The sequence below is a fragment of the Balaenoptera musculus genome, chromosome 7 (assembly GCF_009873245.2).
Source record: "Balaenoptera musculus isolate JJ_BM4_2016_0621 chromosome 7, mBalMus1.pri.v3, whole genome shotgun sequence".
Lineage (NCBI taxonomy): Eukaryota > Metazoa > Chordata > Mammalia > Artiodactyla > Balaenopteridae > Balaenoptera > Balaenoptera musculus.
Genome location: NC_045791.1, coordinates 55,943,016 through 55,966,038, shown reverse-complemented (window position 1 = coordinate 55,966,038; position 23,023 = coordinate 55,943,016). Strand labels below are relative to the sequence as shown.

Genomic DNA, 23,023 nt, shown 5'->3' with positions numbered 1-23,023 from the left:
TAGGATCTTCAGGGCTCTTCTCATTATATGTATGTAGGCTTTTGTCTCTGATTCTACCTGTCTTCTGATCTTTCTTTGTCAAAACATTTCAGAATTAAAGTCATGATTTATGCAACTACCTTATCTAAATATTGTCTATCTTTATGTTTAAGTCCTTTCCTTTATACATATGGGTATGAGACTATAATTCTTGAATGTTTGGATTAATTTGTTGAATTTTGCTACATTTATCAAACGATTTTAAAAATGCTGACCGGGCTTTGGCAAACTCTTATAATTCTGCCTAATGTAAAGGTTATATACCATAATGAGCCTCCTATTTTCAGCCTCTGCTTGACCTGATCTTGACCACAAGCTTATGCTCACACTTAGGGCTCTACAGCTCAACTAAATCCACTTCCTTCAAGGTTTGGCCTTCTCTCATTCCTAATCAGCACTCCACCTGTGTGCTTTGCAGTATTTCTCACAGTCCCAGTTCTTTGCTAGCAACCATGTCCCATTTGCTGCTTTCAGTCTAGTGCTCGATACCAGTTTTTAAAGAAATTGAATATTAGGATACAATAATAATACAAACTATTGATTTAATTTAACCTTTCAATCAAAAATCACTTGAGCTTCAGGATTACCATTAGGAAAATCTCTTACCATTGTAAAACATTTTAGATCAGGATGATGTAAAAAATTAGACTAAATCTGTATTGAGCATAGCTTGAGTTTGTTGGGGGTTTTTTTCTTACAATTTCTGTCATTTAAAAGGTGTAGGGGGAAAATTGGGTTATTTGAATTTTGGAAGAAGAATAGCATACTTGTGTACTGTTATCACTTAGGTATATATAAATTACAATGTTCAAACGGTTTTATTTTTAATTTCCTCCTCTCTTCCAGTTTTTTTCTTTCCCCAAGTTGTTTGCTCTGTTAAGTGTGACTCCAATTAAATTCAGTTAACACAAATATTAGTAAGTTGTTGTAACAGGAATCAAATACCTTACCTCTGAAGTCCTTAATGTTCATTACCCATTGTTAGCTAGTGGCATCTTTAGTTTCTTCACTTGTCAATGGACCAGGTCGTCTAATTAGATGAACAACCAAAATACCACCAACTGTTAAGTTTGAATATAGAAACTGATATTCCATCCATCAGTTTCAAACTTGTCATTTAAAGAGAGATTTTGAATGTATATATTTAATTTTGAGTGCATAGGAATATTGTTTTATTGGTTAATCCCCAGAATTATTTAAATCAACTATTTTGTATCAGATTATCAACTTGTAACTGCTCAGGAATTTTATCTAATACAGCATTTTGTTTCATAATATGGTTTATGATGAATGTCCATATAGAGTATTTAGTTGAGAAGGCATTTGTGATTTTTAAAATTCTGTAATTGAGGTGATGCTGTTAAACATGGCAGTTTTCATTTTCTGACTGAGAAAACTAACAGTGTGACTATGTTGGTGAGGTTGTTGGGAATAAATAATGAAATTAGGACCCCTGACCAGTTTTATATTATTTAAGCTATTTCATTTCACCTTCTTTGGTGTTTTTTACCCCCTGGAAATAGATTTTAGAGAAGACCATGGTAATTCTGTGTACTCAGTCTATGCCAGGCTGTGGGCTATGCTCTGGGGATACAAAAAGCAAGATAATCCCTGCCCTTGAGAAACCTCAATCTGGCAGAGGTGCCAAATAAGTAAACTAAAAATTACAATCCAGTGTGATAAGTACTATGTAAATACACACATACAAACACACATACATACATACATGTATATATGGCTGTGGGAGCACAGAAATTGACACCTAACTTTTCCTATGCATATTTATATTGTACTGAGTTGACGCTTAAAGATGAGTGAAATAATTAGCAAGGCAAAAAGAAAAGGTTTTCTAGATGGAAGCAACAGTATATAGTTAGTTAGCCATATGAAATTTCTATTTTTAGAGGTCAAAATGATTAAATATTATTTAATAGGTTCAAACTAATGAGAAGGGTGGTCACAGGTACCAGATTATAAAAGATTGTGTATTCTTGACTAAAAATACATATCCAGCCCTATTTCATATTATAAACATTAATGAGAGAAACTTGTAGACGTGAGTCTCAAAATCAAGCTGACACAGCAGAGAGAGAAACTTTTTTTTAGATAATATATGTTGGATTATTCATAATATGGGTTCCCATAAATAGTGTCATTAATAAAGAGCTATAATTAGTGGTATTGACACTAATGACTTCAGTATTCCATAGAAATTAGTTTTCTAAATAACAGCTTGTTTTTTAAAGCAAACTTTTAACCTTTTCTTTTTGTACTTTAATCACTATACACCCATTTTTGTCTCAAATACAATATTCTAAACATAATTTAACCTTTTTATGAATGGTTCAGAGTTCTTGTAAGCATCAAGAACAAGCATTTGTTCTGTGCTTTAATACAGTGTTACAGTTTATTGTTATTGGGGTGTGAGGAACTATTTGACCAGACAGACTTGCCTTTGGATTGCTTAACTTTTATTCTTTTGATTTGTATGTTTCTGTCATTGATCACTTAAGGAGGCATAATGAGTCTAATCTACAAAAGTATTTTACCTTCAGCTTTCTGGCTAAGAGACTGAGGGATGGAAAAAGAAGTGCTTGAGTTTTTATGTATACCTTTTTGCTGTATTTCTTCATTTAAGTTTTGGGTTCATGGATAAAATGTGAATGGTTAATGTAAGTCCAAATAAGTAGAGGTGTTTGTAAGTTAAGATTTTTTAATGTTACCAATTTATTAAATTCATATTATTTCTAACTCTTGAGTATTGGTAATTATCACTAATTTATGTGTTAATATTTGGGGGTGACCTAAAGGAATTAATTGGACTCTCTCAATTTGGAACTTTTATATAGAATCTATCAGATTAATGCATCCAAAACAAAGACTGAACTGCTCATTCTGTAATAAGGAGTGGGACAGATCACCATTGATTTATCAGATTTAAATTTAGATGTGTACAAATGGCCTAGGTCAAAGGCAATTAAGCCATTTCGACATTACAGCTGCTTTCACTGGTTCCGTGTCCAACACAATGCCTTGCGATGCATTTTAGGTATCCATGATTCTTTGGTTATTTGTGTTTTCCCCTATGGAGCTTTTCCTAGTTTCTAGAAAACTGCTTAATTTAGTTTCCAGGACAAATTTTTTTACTTCCAAGTGAATAGAGTCAGTGAAATTTTATCCTGACTCCCCTGATACTTCTAATTGTTCAAATAATCAAAAAGAGCATGTAACATGTAAAAAATACCTTTGATAGGTAACCTGTAGTATATAAGCAGTCACAAGGCAAATGATAATGTAAAAAATAACTTTGAAATATGCTATCCAGTTGTGGTGTTATTTAAATTTTTATGTAAGTTGCAGGTTCTATATAAATACTAAAATATAAAAGCTAATGTGTAATGATTAAACATATTTAAGCAGCATATTTTGTTTATTCCTTGGTGTTCTTTTAAAGATGTCCGATTTTCATATCTTAATCTTCACTTGTTTTAAACAGTAAAAAATGTTTAGTCTGATGCTGGTAAGGTACATAAGTTGTTTCTTCCCCAGAGTGAAGTCACCCTGCTGAGAAATGAAGTGGCACAGCTGAAACAGCTTCTTCTGGCTCATAAAGATTGCCCTGTAACCGCCATGCAGAAGAAATCTGGCTATCATAGTGAGTAATGTTCCATTACCTATAGCCTTAGGCTACATCAGTGAAATACTGCCAGAGTGAACCAAGCTACCATTAAAAAAGTGGAGACTGCAGTTCTGATATGTAATGTTAAATATCAGAAGTTCTGCAAGTTTATTATGGAATGGGGGATATACTTCTTAGAATATAGAGTTTTTTAATTTTCCTACTTCTAGCTTTTTTCTAGAGATTACTATAAATAAAATGGGTTGGTTAATAATTTATAGTGTAAGTACTGATGATATTTTGTTTATATTCTCAGAGTAATACTTTTCTTGGACTGACATAGTGAAACACTACTTCTTTTCTAGCCTCCGTTTAGTAATTTTTTTTGTCTTCACTTAATCTGTAGCAGATCCTATTGTTACGTATGAGATCCTATTGTTCTTTCTTAGATATCAGCATTGTGCAGTTTTATTGTTCTGAATCTTTAGATTGAGTCTTCTAGTTAGTCATAAAAATGCTAAAATAGAACAGTATTTAAATTATCTGCTTGTAAGTTTCCTTTTAAATATTTACCTTCAAAATGAGATTCTTCTGTTTTCAGCATTTTAGAAGTTAATTGTGCTTTTCTTTCTTGTAATGTCCTTTTTTGATAAGGTGCACAATGTTGGAACCAGCTGTTACTCTTGAATAAATGGCCAATTTTGTCCATCGTACACAAATTTGTAACAAATAACAGAGCTGGGAATGCATTAGGCAACATTCATAATACATAACCCACAGCTTTCATTTTTATGATTTAATGATATTTCAGGATATTTGTAAATGTGAAAATTGTTTCAACCATATGTATCCACTTCGTTTTAATTTGCCAGTGTCAGTAATTCAAAAGAAACATTTTGTATTGGATGCAAACAGTTCCTCAGGTGCTCACGATAAAACTTAATGGCCACCATCTTTACTTGTAGTCATTGTAAGCAGTTTCATCAGAATGGGCAATATTTTTTAATTTAAAAGATTCAGTAGATTTAGCAACTCTCTGTTGCCATATATATTTAGAACATTGATTTTTGTCAGTTTTGCGCAAATAAATCTCAGTCCTTTGGTATCTAGTCATTTTGACAGGATTGTGAAACACATTGTGGAGTAAATTGGAACCATACAGAAATATGTTTGGGGTTTGTATTAACAATGATTGCTGCAGGGATGAGGCCATTATGGCTCCCATCTGACTTAACAACATAATTTCCTTTAGAAGTTATTGAGTTCAGCATTATGCATACATGATTTTCTTAACAAGAGAGCTCTCTTGAATTTTGATAGTTCAGAAAGAAATATACAAGTGATTCTATAAAATTAGAAGGAAAATTAACTCTTAAATTGCATTCAGTTCAAAATTATCTTCAATTTTTTAATCTTAATTTATTGGATAACCCCAACAGTTTTATCCCTGTTATCTAGGCAGTATATGCTCAGCAAATGCAAGCCAATTTTTTATTTTAAGCAATAAAGATATTTTTAAGTGTATATATGTATGGTTTTATATGCTATATCCTCAAATTGACTGAAAACCTAGATTAATAAGTTTTTAGTGAAGGTATATGAGGTTGTGAAAATGTAAGAAATGAGTAAGACATTTTTGGGTTTGGGAACAGTTCCTATCTTTTATCGTGTCCAGTTATCTAGATAATCAAATTGACTGAGGTAAGTATAGTTCTTGCATAAAATTAGTTCTCTTCAGCTCTTGGGAGATAATTGGATTTTGTAGAAATTTCAAAATTTCTATTTTTAAATTTGAAGTCTTTGGGAAAAAATCTGACTTCTCTGTTGTTTTAATAGTCAAGGTAAATACAAAGATTGTTTAAGTAAATGTTTAAATCTTGGAGAAAATGTGGAGAAATTCACAAATACCTAACACTATTCATCACATTGTAGCACATAGCAGTTGCTAATAGTGGTGAGCTATAATACTAGTTAACTCAAAACATTGTATATAGAAAACTAAGGTTTAGTAGAAATTAAGGAATATTACAAAATCTTGCAGGTAAAGGTGACAGTATAAAGTCACACAGTCATAGGGTCTCTTTTTTAACACTGGGAAGTCCCACATCCTTGGAAACCCCTCAGTCATGGGAAAACCGTGACAGTTGTTGACCTTAAGGGTCAAATAGTATATAAAATGAGAATGAAAATATGAAAACATTTTTAATGTTTGGGTTCCTTGAAGAATAAAACATAAGAGTAATCTTATTGCCATTAATTCATATTCTGTAGATCTCTGGGCATAATTAACATTGTATTATAGTTGTTTCTGTAATCATAAGTGGGAAGAAAAGCTTATTGGGCCCTAAATTGTGAGCTTATATTTTCATTAATGAAAATATGTATAAACATTGGTGGAACTTCAGAGAGAGTGAATTGTCAAACAGCTGGTTAAAGTAGGGCCAAAAATGACTCTGTGAGTGCAGTAAGATCTCTTGTATCTTTCTAGAGCTTGTGATTATATTAGTAATTTTTCTCCCCTTACCATCTAGAACTCGACATAGGTGCAGCTGTATCACATTATAAAGGTATTTTATACATAAAATTTATAATTACATAATTTATAAGTGAGTACCTGCTTCTTTGTACAGCCTAAAGATTTGTTTTACCGAACTCTGAAAGCCTGGAGGTAGATAAGCACTTGTCCCTTACAACTTACTGTTTCATTTTGAGTCATCGCCTCCACAATATATTTACATTTCCTTATACCACTCATCACAGATCAGCCTCTTTATTTCTGAAAGCTGTTATATCCCTAGAATGTAACATTGAGAGAAAGGACATTTTGTTGTCATGTTCAATAGTGGTGAAATAGAGGGCTTTTTACTGTTCTCTCTAGTTAAACTGTCATTTGCCAGTGTTTTCTGTGAATGCATAACAATTGTATTGGCTATATAACTGAATTGTAAATAGTTTATAACATTCATTATTGCTTGATCAGAACAGTATCCTTTCTGCTTTATATAATTTTAAATAGGATTACTGATTGTGCTTTTTTTTTTTTCTTTTTTTTTTTACTGTATCTTGAGGTCAGATTTTTATCCAGTGGTGTAGTTTTGCATTTAAAGCAGATTTATAGAGAGGGTGAGATTCTATCACATTAAAATTCTGTAAGAGCTACTATATTTCAGAAAACCCTCAAAATGAAGAATTTTATCTGAACTAAAGTTGTACTTGCCAGATTCCTCCCCCTCTATCTTCTACATTACAAATCATGGGGTAAGTCCTACTTCATGGGGTCCACAGTCTTTTAATAATTGACTTTCAGAATGAGCACCTGGCCATCAGTAAGCAGGCCAGTATGTATTGTCAGATTTGATAGAAAGCCAGCTTATTATCACTTCTAAACACTAAATAAAAATTATTTTAGAGTGTTCAGAAAGAAACAAAGCTAAACAGTACTGTTTAGGGATATATACCTATTTGGTAAAGCTTCAAAGAAAAAACAAGGGAATGGTAAAAGAAATACATACCAGAATGGTGACTGCCTTTGGTGACGAGAGGAGCCTCCAAGAAGCACGAGTGTTACTAGCAATTTTCTCTTTAAGTTGGGGGCTGGGTTCACAGGTGTTCATGCTATCATTGTGTCTCATAACTTGCATACTCCATAATTATTTGTGTGTTGTACTTATCAGATTTTTCACTAAATGAAATTATTGGATTCTCTTCCATTAAAATAAGAAAGTTGTAGAAGATTTGTTGTTAAAGCCTAAAAAATGGTAGATATATTTTCATAAATATTTAGAATGCCCTTTCCTGAATATCTTTTCAATTACAGTATCTTGAGTTTTATATGGATTTTTATTTGAATCTCAATTAATTCATGCAACTATAACAGCTGGTGGCATTTAGATTCTAAATATTGCTTATTCTCATGTGTATGCATCATTAGAATCAGGTGTTATAATCATCCATTGCTGCCTTAGATGGAAAGTCAGCCAGAATAAAAATAGTTCTGCAGAGGGAATTATTTGAAGATATAATTTGTATGTTAGAATTCATTTTGTTTATGCATATGGTTATAAATTTTTTAATCTTTTAATAAGAATGGCATGTAGGCAGACAGACTGGTTTTGTTAAATGTGTTGCTGGGGTAAGTATTTGACTATATCTATAAGAGACCTATCTCCCAAATTCCTACCCAATTTTCTTCCTTAACACTATTTAGCAAATAATTCTTCAGCTCTCTTTTATGTGGCACTGGGCATTGAGGTGTTTCCATGTGCATGCTTGTGCCTTGTTAAGCCTGTTACAGGCAAAATTGCCTACCTCATGACTTATAGCCACCTTTCAATTACTCAATTTCAGTCATACCAACTTCTCTAAACTGATTCCGTAAAATGCCATCTTTTTATTCTGTGCATTGACTCAACCTGATAAATTCTTACAACTTTTTTAAGAAACTGAGTAGTTTCCTTTTTTCCACTCAGCTGCTGATAAAGATGATAGTTCAGAAGACCTGTCAGTGCCGAGTAGTCCACATACTGAAGCTATACAGCATAGTTCTGTCAGCACATCCAATGGAGTCAGTTCAACTTCCAAGGCAGAAGCTGTAGCCACTTCAGTCCTCACACGGATGGCGGACCAGAGTGCAGAGCCTGCGCTTTCACAGATTGTCACGGCTCCTTCCTCCCAGTCACAGCCCTCAGGAAGTTGATTAAAAACCTCAGTGCAGCAGTTTTAGATACTCATTAGTGACTTCAAAGGGAAATCAAGGAAAGACCAGTTTCCATTTATGCGAAGTCTGTGGTTGTAAATTTTTTTTTTTACTTGAAATTAAATTTGGCTCTAAAGTTGGTGTAGCAGCAGTTGATGATCAGACTGAACAACAACAGTTTTTAGTCTCTGGAAAAAGACTGATTTTGCTTTTTTTATAAATATTGTTAGATTTATTAATTTTTCTGTGCTCAACGTGTAAATTGTATTATAATTCATTGTGGTTTATTTCACTTTTAATTTTGTGGCGTTTTAATAAATGGGGGTGTTACTGAATCTCTCTTCCCACTTCCATTTCTTTTGACCACCTCTTAACCCTCAACTGTGATGGTAGTATTGTTATATCATTTATACCAAAGTTCTGCATAGTCCCTATTGACTTTGTAGTGTTAACAAGGTCATAAAGCACTAGCAAGAGAAATATAGAAATTTGCTTTTAATCTTTTTGCCTTTTATTTTGCACATTATGCAAAAGGAAGAACATTATCGAACACTTTTTAAGTGAGTGAAACATGGTAAAAGACATACAGTGCTTTTATGCACACTTAAACTAAATGAAGATCAGTAACAGTGCGTTTTCTTTTTTTTTTTAAGATTTTAAGTAGGCATGAATTTTGGAATCCTTTATCAATCATTTCAAAAATGACTATTTTTTAAGGCTTAAATTCAGTATTTTAAACCCTATGTTTTGAGACTAACAAAATATGAAATTATATAATGTACAATACAGGGTTATCAGGTATCTAATAATTTTTTGAAATTAGTTTTTGGTTTGGTTTTGTTTTGTTTGTTTTGTTTTGCAGATTTCAGGTTTCAAACTGAGAAGTTTATGCATAATCAAGTAAGGTATGGTTGCCAGAAAAGCCTAAAAATTACTACTTAGAAAATTTAAGACTGTTTACCCCCATTGTCTTGTACTTGCAAGCTAACTTGTACTTATTCTTGTGAAAGCACTGTCATCTTTTAGTAGCGAATTTTGATAACGTTTCTCGTGGGAAAAAAATCAGTATCTATCTTTAGAACAATGTAATTATAATATGGGAAACAAGAGTGAGAGAGAGAGAGAGAGAGAGAGTGTGTGTGTGTGTGTGTGTGTGTGTGTGTGTGTGTGTGTCTTTCAATAGTTTATGCCAGCAATCTTTGCTTGAATGTTTAACGATGCCTTCAGTGTGAAGCTGGCCAATAGATGATTGCAATTTAAGATGTCGTTACTGTGCAGGCTTGGATAACTAACAAACATTCCATGATGTAGTTTGTTTCTGATGAGATGATTGTAGGTACACTTTTCTCATTATCCAGTCATCTGTGGGATACTGAGTTTTCTAATGTGCCATTATCTATTTTTATTCTACAGTTATGTTCAAAATACAGTACAATATTTTAAAATAGACAAAATTGTTAAAAAATAAAAATGTAGTAGACGTGTGTAAGAAAACTTTGTAAAATAGTTATGAGTCCTCCCCAGTAGCAACTTCTGGCATTCGAGCAGGATTCCATTATGTAAATATCTGTAATGCATTTATAATAAGTTGTGTAGTTCATTCTGCATCCATACTACACTGTTTGCTGAAGTCTCAGTGCCATCTCCTAATGAGACTGACATTTAAAAACCGGTATGGAATATCCTTGGTAATTCAAGGAAATATTCCAGCTGCCTAAGTTCCAAACTGGGAAACATTCAGATTATACAAATGACATTTCAGGACTTTTAAGTATGAAGATAATAGGAATTTTATTGTTTGGCGTATTAAAAATGATACCATTTTTGGTTGATAATTCTACTTCTAAAATTTTTTTTATTTTTAACTGATTTTATAATTTTCCAGTAATCAATTTCTAATCATGATTTTGCCATAGTTATGCTAAGGAGTTGATCTCAAAGGCACAAAATATGAATTCTGCAAGAAGGCTGTTTTTTATTGTAGTTTGAATGGGTTAGGAAAAGCCTCCATTTTTCACTCTCCTGGGTCATTCAGTGCATTTTTCTTAAATTTTATTATTTATGCAAGTTAAAAGTTCTTTGGTAACAGGAATTCTTGCAACTGTAAAATAAAACTACATAGATGTAAGAAGTCATGTAAACAGTTAATGAGCTTATTACCAAGGTTAGCAAAACTTTCATTGTAAATCAATCAATCAGTCTGTACTCAGCAAATAAAAATCATTATTAGTTGTATAAACACAAATTCCATTTTGACTTTCAGGATGTCACACTACTTCTGTACCTAGCATTTTGAGTCCTTATATTTGCAATGTTACACAAACTGTACTATTTTCTTTTATGTGCAGTTTGCATGAGTAAACCATCAGAGAATAAATTCTATCTTTAAATTATGTTCATAATTTGCTTGTTCTTACCTATCCTTCATAAGGTAACATCACCTGATAATGATGTTTTTCTCCTTCAGGGTGTTTATTACCTGAGAAGAACCTGATATTCTTTCTATTTCTGTGATAAAATTCATTCCTTCTCAAAGAAGAACGACCTTTCAGCTGCAAGGGTGTTCAGGCCTCTTTCCTCTTCTCTGAATTCACTTTAAGCCTCGTTCATACAAAATGAACCTTTAATTTATGTCTCCAGCCCAGAAGATTGCCTGAGCCACACACAGAGCCACATACGGATGCACCCGCCTTGGGTTTATCTTAGTGACTGCCTGACAAAACATAAACAGAGTATCTTCAATACTGAACTCTAATCTTCCCTCACCCTACCTTCAAACACATTGCTCCCATAATGTTTCATAAATCAATCAATCAGTTGATTAAAACTCTATCCCTTCCAGTTGCTTAAATCAACAACCTTGATTCCTCTCTTTTCTCACAGCCTGCATCCAACACATCGGGAAATACTGTTTGCTTTACCTTCAGAGTAATACAGAATTCAACCACTCCTCACCATTTCCAGTGCTGTCACCCTGATCTGTGCCCTCATCGTTCCTCACCCAGATCCGTCTCCTTTCTTCCACCCTGCCTACTACAGCCCATCCTCAACACAGCAGCTAGAGTGAAGCTTTTCAAACACGTATCAGGTTATGGCACTCCTCTGCTCCGAATTCTAGAGTGGCTCCTCATTGCATTCAGAGCTGGAGTCATTACAGTGGCCTACAGGATGATCTGTTCCCCCATCCACATCTCTGACCTCATCTTCTATCAATCACGTTGTTTTATGCAGTGAATATTTGAGCACTACTAGGTGTCTGTCAGTTTTTGTTCTAGGCACTTGGAATATACCAATAGCCAAAACACAAAAACCCCTGCCTTTGTGAAGTTTACATTCTAAGTGGGGAAGGGGGGGGGGGGGCTGGGAAACACAATTATCACAGTAAATAAGTACATCTTACTATGTTAGAAGCGATAAGTGCTAAGTAAAGAAACAGACATACCAGTTGTGCTGGAGAGCACTGGAGTGGACGTCTCAGTCTTCTCTCAGATAGAACCAAACTGAAAAGATGTAAAGAATCACATGGCTATTTTTTATTTTAAGGTATACATTTCAACAAATGTGCTTAATCTAACTTACATGATATTAGATAAAAGATTTCATGAAGACAAACTGATGTGTTTCTGTAACAAAATTTGACTAATGATACACTGAAAGACCACGTCTGCTTTGACTTATTGCAGAGGACAGGAAAGATAAACTCTTGTTTGTGGCATGTACTTACCGTTAAGTGTAGTTTTGCTAATTCTCCATCTCTGAAACTATAGAGTTTGATGCTTGACATTAATAATTTATTTGTGAGACTCTAATTATGGGAGAATCCTATTAACTCCTGGGACTTCATCTTATAAAAATATACACATGTACAATCACACAGACAGACACACACAAAATACCTGAAGAACACAGAGTTATCAAAGCAATTAGTTCTAAAATAAAGACATTTAGAAGAAAATTTTAATCTGACATTTCTAAATAGATTAGCTTGACCACAAGATAATACTTTTGAAGCAATTAAAATTTTATTACCATTTTATGTCTGATATAATTATGAAAAATCATTTCTTTAAACTATCAATAAATACAAATAAATTTTTTCTGTAATTCTCATACTTTTTTTTTTTTTTTAAGTGCAGGTCTTTCTGGCTATCTGTAACTGTAGATTGAGACTTGGGTTTTCATTGAAGCAAAGTATTAAGATCCTTCTGTGTGGGGGAAAAAAAAACACAAAATGTAGAATAAAGATTTTTCTGGAGAAATAAATAGCCCTACCATTTAAGTAAATGGTGAGTTGCCAATTATACATTGCCATAGAAAAAGTACAATCAGTGAAAATGTTTCTAAAGCTAAAGGATTTATTAGTTCTGAAATAACCAAGGCCATGTGACATTGGAACCTACAATAAAAACTATGCATAGTTTCATTCTACTGTAGCAGTCCAAAGCACCAAATGTTAATTGTAAAATTATCAAATATGTCACAGTACTCAAACTAGAAGGATTCTGTTATTCAACAGTGGGCCAGTGAGTTGTATCTTTTTCCTCAAATGCACATGCAAATTTTTCCAATGGCTTTATGAGAAGACGATGTCATTAGTACACTGTTGTCATGGTCACAGTGCCTTCCTTGCCTCATTTTGCATTAGATTTTACATTTAAGAAATAATTCATTGAGCTAGAATTTTTTGAACCATGGTTTTATCATGTGTTACCTCAATTATTTGAGAAAGTATTTCTGATTATGAATTTCATTTTTAACTATCAGTTAAGTCAAATAAAGGTAGGTTTACTTTATTCACTTTACAGTAGATTTTGCTTTCTATGAAAGTAGACAGGAGAGAGTGTTCCCTCAAAAGAGCTCTTTTAAAATTATTTTTGCTTTAATAATTTTTTAAAAGCATGTAAATTAAGAAGAAATGCTGTTTTCTATAACTTGACAGACACAAAAAATATTTAATGGCATTTACTTCGCAGAATTTAAGATGACAGTTGTCTATAATAAGTTTCTCATAACTGGGAAGAAATGCATTATGTATTTTTGAGGAAATGAGAAAATCTGTGAATACCATTATCCTTAAAAATAAACCCTTTTGCACAATACAGTATTAAATGGATAATCAATTTTGTTTATTTTTTTCTCAACAATAACTTTTTTTTATCTCTGTGTAATTAAACATGTAGCTAAGTTCCTCTATTTTGGGGAGGTGTGCTTGTTAAAATTCTTTGTTATAGGGTCTAATAACATCAGTGAAAAATAAAATGAGTTAGGTAATACAACTATCCTAATTTGAGCATTTAAAAATTATTCAACAGATAATTATTGACTTTCCCCAGTTATTAAATTTTTAGAAAAATACTTCCAACATTACATCTTAATTTATTTGGCTCAGCTAATGGTTTCTGAGGTAATTGACTTCCAGCACTGTGAGGCAATCTGCTAAATTATGAACAATCATGTTAATAGCCTACATTAACATATTGCAAGCAAAGATCTTCAGATCTTTTTCATGACACTGAAGACCAATTCAAATAAAACTGATTGCAGTTCTTTTCTATGGACTAGAGTTTGTGACAAGGTAACACTAGATAACAATTTTGAAAATAAGATTTGCTTCCACTGTCATTTTCATTAATGTGTCCTGTTTATCTGTAGAAGCTGTTATAAGTGCCTCAAAAGTAGTGAGCTATTGAAAATATTATTGATCTATAAGAACTTGCATAAAAGATATTTGTTGCTGTAACTAGTAGTGCATAAAATTATGTATAATTTTAAATTATTTATAATTTAAAAATACTTTAATCTCGTGCTTTAAGTTTTCCCCCAATTTTTTATCAGAATTCCTAACATAAGATAATTAATTTAGGTGTCTTTTGCTGGTGAAAGTACTTAGGAGTATTGGCCCACTAAATGACAGGCCATGGATGAGAATTTGGTTAGTAAGTACCTAGTAAGCACCTACTTTGTGCTGAGGTGTTGGACTGTAGGGACCACAGTAAAAACAAAAAGACCAGGATCTTACCCTCAAGTAGGATCCATTTGGAAAGACAAAAATACTTGTTACACCTGTGACAGGAAATAATCACAATCTACAACTTCTGAAACAGGTGTTATAAGTTCACAAAAGGAGACAAACCACATATTTGAACTTCACCTTAAATTATGAGTGAGATTGGGATAGAAAGGAAACAAAGGTAAAGACAAAAGATTAGATAAACAAATGTATTACGTTTATAAGACAGTGGAAAGACGGGAAGAAGAGGGTTAGGAATGAGAAAAATTGCATAGCTAGAATAGGGCTAGATTATACAGGGTCCTAAAAGTTGATTTAGACTAGGAAACGGGAAACTATTGACTTTCACAAGAGGGACGTGAAAGTGGCTTTAAAAATGTGCAACAATAGGAAGGCTGGCCCACATGGAAACCAGCCTACAAATTGCACTAATCCAAGCATGAGTTGTAACCAGCACTAAGGAAGGAGAGCCAATTAGGAGCAAAAGGAATAGGTGGAAGGAATGTCTTGCAAGAAATATCTATAGAATTTATAGACTAGTAAGGGAGATGATGAAGAGCAAAAAGGTCAGAAGACTCCATTTTTCAGGCTTGACAGACTGGGGAATGGTGGTTATCACCTGTAAGAACAAGGAAGCTGGGAAAGGAAGCCAGTTTGGGAAGGAAAGATGATCTGTATTTTGAAGATAAATGCAAATGTCCAGGAAGCACATAAAAATGTAATAATAGCCTCTATTGAGTATGTATTATTTACTAAGTTGCCTGCATTTATTTCATTTAATCATCATCACAACCCTATGATAGTAGTAGCATTGTTTTAGTAAGAAGAAAGAGCTGATGAAAGATTTAGACGTTGGTCATTAAAGTCCTGAGACTGAATTATTTGAAAGGAGATGTAATGGGAGACAGGCAGAAAATCACATCTTGAATCATACCAAATGATTATAATAAAGAAAAAAGGCATAATGGTCAGAAGAGAACCAAGATAGTATGATAATTTCTATAGTGGTCTATAATTTATTAAGTGCTTTTATAGATATTAACTTATTAGAACCTCTGAATGCTATGAAGATGGTATTATCCCTATTTTAGATAAGAAATCAAACTCAAAAGTTATTTGACCAAAGTCACACAACCAGTAAGTGGCAGCAACATGCACACCCATCTCCTAACCCCAAATGAATGTGTTGTGTACACCACAAACAAGAAAAGCAAAATTTAAAAGAGAAGTGGTTTACATGCAACAAAAACGTCAAGGGGTGTGAAGATTTAAAATGCCACTTAGTTTGGCAATATAAAGGTCTTTCATGACCTGTGGGAACATTTTCAGTACAATGACTGAGATAAGTGACAATAACCTGTATAGGCACTTGGATTTTCTCATCTGGGGATAGGAGGAAAGTCTTGGGCTCTCTGATTTCTGGAGCTAGACCCCTACATTAAAGTGCGATTATACCCACAAAGAAATACAAAAGGAAGCTTGTTTGTTTCTGCCTAAGTTCTGAGTTAAAAAAAAAAATCTCCCCTGAAAAATGGAACCCTCCTGGGACTTCCGTGGTGGTCCAGTGGGTAAGACTCCATGCTCCCAATGCAGGGGGTGCCCAGGTTTGATCCCTGGTCGGGGAAACTAGATCCCGCATGCATGCTGCAACTAAGAAGTCCTCATGCCGCAACTAAAAAAAAAGATCCCGCATGCCACAACTAAAAGATCCCACATGCCACAACAAAGAGCCCGTGTGTCACAACTAAGACCTGGTGCAGCCTGAATGAATGAATGAATGAATAAAAATATATAAATATACACACACACACACACATATATATACACACACATATATATATGAAACAAAAAATGGAACCCTCCTGCCCTGTGCAGTTCAGTTGCAATGTGTTGGGGTTTTTTTATAATTTATTTATCTTTTTATATTTGGCTGCATTGGGTCTTCGTTACTGCACACGAGCTTTCTCTAGTTGCAGCAAGCAGGGGCTGGTGGCTTCTCTTGTTGCCGAGCATGGGCTCTAGGCACGCGGGCTTCATTAGTTGTGGCATGTGGGCTCAGTAGTTGTGGCTCACGGGCTCTAGAGTGCAGGCTCAGTAGTTGTGGTGCACGGGCTTAGTCGCTCCACAGCATGTGGGATCTTCCCAAACCAGGTCTCGAACCCATGTCCCTTGCATTGGCAGGAGGATTCTTAACCGCTGTGCCACCAGAGAAGTCCCTGGTTGCAATGCTTTAATGTGCATTATCCACATGATCTAGGAATCCAAGCTGAAAAATGAATGGGATAGCTTTTGGGCACAAATGCAGAGTCTCTACAAGTGAACATTCCCACAATCCAGGTCATACTTAAATGTCACAGGAAAAAAGTTTATCCCACTAAAAATGAGTATGTTTAAAAAAAAAAAAACTATCATAAACCAGGATTAACAAACAACAAACAGGATAATTAGAGCACCAGGAACTTGAGCTAATAAAACAGTCAGAAAAAATGTATAAGTATGTTGAAATGATTAACAAATAAAAAGAAGAAATCAAAACCCTAAGGAAAGAATAAGATACAGTTGGCCCTTCATATTTGCAGGTTCTGCATTTGTGGATACAGAGGCCTGGCTATGCTATGGCATTTTATTTAAGGGACTTGAGCATCCATGGATTTTGGTATTCAAGGGGAGCCCTAGAATCAATACTGTGGACTGGACTCCAAGGGATGACTGTACTATGAAATATGAACAGGGAGATTTGAAAAATAATCAACAGAACTTTTACAAGTGAAAAATACACACATTGAAATTGAAAGGTCAATTAATATGTTAATTGTAGACTAGAACCATAGAGAATAGTAAACTCAAATTAGACCTGAAGAAATTACACAGAATGTAGGAAGGAGAGACAAAGAAGGAAATATAAGAGAAAACTTAAGAGACAGTAGAATAAGAAGCTCCTACATGTGTTTAACAGGAATTCCAGAAGGAAGGACTTTTTAAAATGGGAGAGATTGTATTAAAAAATAATGATTGAAAATTATCTAAGATAAATGAAAAACATGAATTCTCAGATTCAAGAAACAGTTTACATAAAACTAAATCTCTACCTGAACACATGTGGATACTTTAGAACTTCAAAGACAGAGAAAATCTCAAAAGCAGAGAAAAGATACTATTACACAAAGGACTAAGAACCCTCCATCACCCCCCCCCAAAAAAAAACCAAACAATGCTAAAGAAATATTGATAATTGTTAACTCTACACTATTTTCTCTAATTAGTGTTTTTTGAAAATTTCCCCCAAAAGAGTCTATGTTCAAAACCTTTAAAATCACTCAGGGAAAAATGACAGTCAACCCAGAATTCTATTATTTAACTGTTGTTTAACAGTGAGACAAAGACAAGAGATTAAAAACCTGACATGTCACGGGACTTCCCAGGTGGTCCAGTGGTAAAGAATACGCCTTACAATGCAGGGGATGCAGGTTCAATCCCTGGTCAGGGAACTAAGATCCCATATGCCGCGGGGCAACTAAGCCCAAGCACCACAACTACTGAGCTCGTGCATCTCAACTAGAGAGCCTGCATGCTACAAACTGCAGAGCCCACGCGCTCTGGAACCTGCGTGCCACAACTACAGAGCCCATGTGCCCTGGAGCCTGCACACCACAGCTAGAGAAAACCCGCGTGCCACAACTAGAGAGAAGCCCGTGTGCCACAACAAAAGATCCAGTGTGCTGCAACTAAGATCCGATGCAGCCAAAAATTTTAAAAATAAATAAATAATAAATAAACCTTAAAAAATAAAATAAAAACCTGACATGTCAAAACATGTACAGAGAGGGAATTTCATAAACTTAAATAGGAAAGGAAGAAAGGCTGAAAATGAGCTAAATAACTCAAAAAGTTATAAAAACAATAACAAAAAAAAAGATAATAGAAGGAAAGATTAGAAAAAGGAAAATACAAGTAGAAATTAATATTTAAAAAGGACAGGAGAGAGGAGCAGTAACACCCCAAATTTGGTTTTGAGGAAGGAAGGGAGGGAGGAAGAGAGGGACAGAGGAAAAGACAAGCTCCTGAGGGACAAATGATTTAAAAATTAGAAGGGATATGGTCAGCATGATTTTCTGTATATAATGTTATATTTCAATAAAGTTTTAAAATTATAAACAAAAAAACACAAATAAACAGGAAGGGGGATTAAATTCAACAGAGACATAAAACATAGTAGAATACCAACTTCACAGGACTAACTTAAAACTTGATAAAAAGAGAACTTTTAAGAGAATGTAACTTACCAAAATTAACAAATATGTGGAGATTAAACAACAGGCTACAGAACAAATAGTGGGTCAAAGAAGAAATCTAAAGGAAATGAACAAACAACAACAACAAAAACCTTGAGACAAAATGGTAATACAGCATACCAAAATTTATGAGATACAGCAAAAGCAGTTCTAAGAAGGAAGATCACAGTAATAAATGCCTACATTAAGAAACAAGAAAAATCTCAAACAACCTAACTTTATACCTCAAGGAACTAGAAAAAAAAGAACAAAACAAGCCCAACATTAGTAGAAGAAAGGAAATAACAAAGATCAGAACAAAATACATACCAAAAATAAAATAAATCAGTAAAAGAAAGAGCTGGCTCTCTGAAAAGATAAACAAAATTGAAAAACCTTTAACTAGACTCACCAAGGAAAAAGAGAGCACCCAAAATCAGAAATGAAAGAGGATATGTTAATACTGATACCACTAATACAAAGGATCATAAGAGACTATATGAACAATTATATGCCAACAAATTTCACAATCTATAAGGAATGGATACGTTCCTAGAAACATACAACCTACCAAGACTGAATCATGAAGAAACATAAAATCTGAAGAGACTGATTACTAGTAAGGAGATTGAATCAGTAATCAAAAACCTCCTAACAAACAAAAATTTATGACCAGATGGCTTCACTGGTAGATTCAACCAAGTATTTAAAGAAGAATTAATACCAATCTTTCTCAAACTCTTCCAAAAAATAGAGGAGGAGGGACTACTTCCAAACTCATTTTACAAGGCCAACATTACCCTGATACCAAAACCAGACAAGGACGCCACAAGAAAAAAAAAAATTACAGTCTAACATCCCTGATGAGTGCCGCTGCAAAAATCCTCAACAAAATACTAGCAAACTGAATTCAACAATACATTAAAAGGATCCTATATCTTGATCAAGTGAGACTTATTCCAGGGATGCATGGATGGTTCAACATCTGCAAATCAATAAATATATTATGCCACATTAACAAAATGATGGATAAAAATCATATGATTATCTCAATAGCTGCAGAAAAAACATTTAACAAAATTCGACATCCATTTATAATTAAAACTGTCAACAAAGGTGGGTATAGGGCTTCCCTGGTGGCGCAGTGGTTGAGAATCTGCCTGCCAATGCAGGGGACACGGGTTCGAGCCCTGGTCTGGGAAGATCCCACATGTCGCGGAGCAACTGGGCCCGTGAGCCACAACTACTGAGCCTGCGTGTCTGGAGCCTGTGCTCCGCAACAAGAGAGGCCGCGATAGTGAGAGGCCCGCGCACCGTGATGAAGAGTGGCCCCCACTTGCCGCAACTAGAGAAAGCCCTCGCACAGAAATGAAGAGCCAACACAGCCATAAATAAATAAATTAATTAATTAATTAATAAAAATAAAAAATAAAAAAGGTGGGTATAGAAGGAACATACCTCAACATAGTAAAGGCCATATATGATAAGCTCACAGCTAACATCATATTCAATGGTGAAAAACTGAAAGCTTTTCCTTTAAGATCAGGAACAAAACAATGATGCCCACTCCTGCCACTTTTATTCAATATAGTATTGGAAGTCCTAGCCAGAGCAATTAGGCCAGAAAAAGAAATAAAAGACCTCCAAATTGGAAAGGAAAAAGTAATCTGTCACTATTTGCAGATAGCATGATATTATATATAGAAAACCCTGAAGACTCCACCTAAAAACTGTTAGAATAAATGAACTCAGTTAAGTTGCAGGATACAAAACCAGTATCTGTTGCATTTCTATATACTAATCATATACTATCAGAGAATTTAAGAAAACAATTCCATTTACAGTTGCATCAAAAAGAATAAAATACCCAGAAATAAACTTAACCAAGGAGGTGAAAGACTTGTATACTGGAAACTATAAGACACTTATGAAAGAAATTGAAGATACAAATAAATGGAAAGAAATTTCATGCTCATGAATTAGAAAAATTAAAATGTACATACTACCCAAAGAAATCTACAGTCATTGCAATTCCAATCAAAATTCCAATGGCATTTTTCACAGAAATGGAACAAACAATCCTAAAATTTGTATGGAACCACAAAAGGCACCAGATAGCCAAGGCACTCTTGAGAAACAAGAACAAAGCTGGAGGCCATCACAATCCCTGATTTCAAACTACAGTTGACTCTTGAACAACACGAACTTGAACTTCGTGGGTCCACTTATACACGGATTTTTTTCAGTAGTAAAAACTGTGGTACTAAATGATCTGCAGTTGGTTGAATCCACAGGTGCAAACTGTGGATATGAGGGACCCTGGGTACATATGGCTGACTGTAAGTTATATGTGAATTTTCAACTGCACAGAGGGTCACTGCCCCTAACCCCAGTTTGATCAAGGGTCAACCATATACTACAAAGCTAAAGTAATCAAAAGAGTATGGTATTGGCATAAAAATAGACATACAGATCAATGGAACAGAATAAGGAACCCAGAAATAGACTCATACATATGTGATCAATTAATTTACAACAAAGGAGTCAAGAACATATAATGGAGGGGGAGGAGTCAAGATGGCAGAGTAGGAGGACGTGGAGTTCACCTCTCCCCACAAATACATCAAGAATATAGGGCTTCCCTGGTGGCGCAGTGGTTGAGAGTCTGCCTGCTGGTGCAGGGGGCACGGGTTCGAGCCCTGGTCTGGGAGGATCCCACGTGCCGCGGAGTGGCTGGGCCCGTGAGCCACGGCTGCTGAGCCTGCGCGTCTGGAGCCTGTGCCCCGCAACGGGGGGGCCGCGATGGTGAAAGGCCCGCGCACCGTGATGAAGAGCAGTCCCCGCACCGCGATGAAGAGTGGCCCCCGCTTGCCGCAACTGGAGAGAGCCCTCGCACGAACCGAAGACCCAACACAGTCAAAAAAATAATAAATAAATAAATAAAGTAGCTATAAAGAAAAGAATGCTTTAAAAAAAAAAAAAAAAAAAAAAAGAATACATCTACAGGGATTTCCCTGGTGGCGCAGTGGTTAAGAATCCGCCTGAAAATGCAGGGGACACAGGTTCAAGCCCTGGTCCAGGAAGATCCCACATGCCGTGGAGCGACTAAGCCCGTGCACCACAACTACTGAGCCTGTGCTCTAGAGCCCACGAGCCACAACTACTGAGCCTGTCTGCCACAACTATGAAGCCTGCAAGCCTAGAGCCCATGCTCCGCAACAAGAGAAGCCACCACGATGAGAAGCCCACGCATCGCAACAAAGAGTAGTCCCCACTCGCCGCAACTAGAGAAAGCTTGTGCGCAGCAATGAAGATCCAATGCAGCCACAAATAAATAAATAAATAAATAATTTTTAAAAAGAATACATCTATAAATGGAACAATTCTCACAGAGCACCTGCTGAACAATAGCAGAGGACCTCAGACACCTAAAAGGACAAGAAAGATCGCCACGTAACTGGGTAGGATGAAAGAAAGGAAAAAAAAGAAAGGAGGAAGCAGGATGGGACCTGTGCCCCTGGGGGTGGGGAGGTAAAGGAGAGGAGAGGTTCCTGCATCCAGGGAAGCCCCCTCACCAGCAGGAGATCAGCTGGGACAGAAGGGGAGCTTCGGGGGCTCAGAGGAGAGCGCAGCAACAAGTCTGTGGCAGGCAGCACAGAGTGACACCTACACAGATAGTCCGTGCCACAGCCCTGCACGCCCCAGCCTGAGACGTGTGTCCACTGGTGTGCATGAGGGCTGGGTGCTGGAACATGAGGTTTGGAGAGTAGACCTGGGAAAAGCACTGCTGTTGGCTGTGAGGAGACAGCCTGAAGGGACGGGAATGAGGAGCTCCGCAACCAGAAATGTTTGTTGCAGAAGCACGGGGCGCCATAGAAGTGAAGCGCCATTGTTGAGTGACACGTGAAAAGTGGGGCTGCCATTGCAGCCTCTTTCCCCATGTGCTGTCCCCTGCCTCTGTGGGCCCTATGAGGGGCTCCCACCAGAGAGGGTTCACGCGCCCTAGGAGGCCACCACATCTGCCCCCTCCTGCTTGGGCAGGCTCATGTGCTCTGGGACAGCATCAGGAGCAGATGCCAGTGGGTGGCCCACATGCACATGGAGGCTAAACAATATGTTACTAAACAACCAATGGATCACTGAAGAAATCAAAGAGGAAATCAAAAAATACCTAGAGAGAAATAACAATGAAAACACGACGATCCAATACCTATGAGATGCAGCAAAAGCAGTTCTAAGAGGGAAGTTATAGCAGTACAATCCTGTCTCAGGAAACAAGAAAAATCTCAAACAACCTAACCTTACACCTAAAGCAGCTAGAGAAAGAACAAACAAAACCCAAAGTTAGTAGAAGGAAAAAGAATCATAGGGGCTTCCCTGGTGGCGCA

The 23,023-nt window shown here is 35.6% G+C and overlaps 2 protein-coding genes across 5 annotated transcripts in view; one reads left to right on the top strand and one right to left on the bottom strand.

Annotated features, from left to right (window-relative positions):
• ATF2 (activating transcription factor 2) overlaps positions 1–11,168 on the top strand; it is a 79,823-nt gene extending 68,655 nt beyond the window's left edge. For 2 of the 4 annotated variants that reach the window (XM_036857837.1, XM_036857840.1), the window contains 2 exons: positions 3,589–3,694; positions 8,128–10,747. In XM_036857837.1, coding sequence (XP_036713732.1) covers positions 3,589–3,694; positions 8,128–8,354 — 333 coding nt within the window. In that variant the 3' untranslated portion in view covers positions 8,355–10,747. Of the gene's footprint in view, positions 1–3,588; positions 3,695–8,127; positions 10,748–10,821 lie in introns of those variants that run through there. The other 2 variants (XM_036857839.1, XM_036857838.1) reach the window with 2 other exon arrangements.
• Positions 11,169–11,722: 554 nt separating this feature from the next.
• The window catches only part of LOC118897952, a 46,175-nt gene continuing 34,874 nt past the window's right edge, over positions 11,723–23,023 (bottom strand). The window contains exon 5 of the mRNA XM_036857650.1: positions 11,723–11,854. Coding sequence (XP_036713545.1) covers positions 11,731–11,854 — 124 coding nt within the window. The 3' untranslated portion in view covers positions 11,723–11,730. The remainder of the gene's footprint in view (positions 11,855–23,023) is intronic.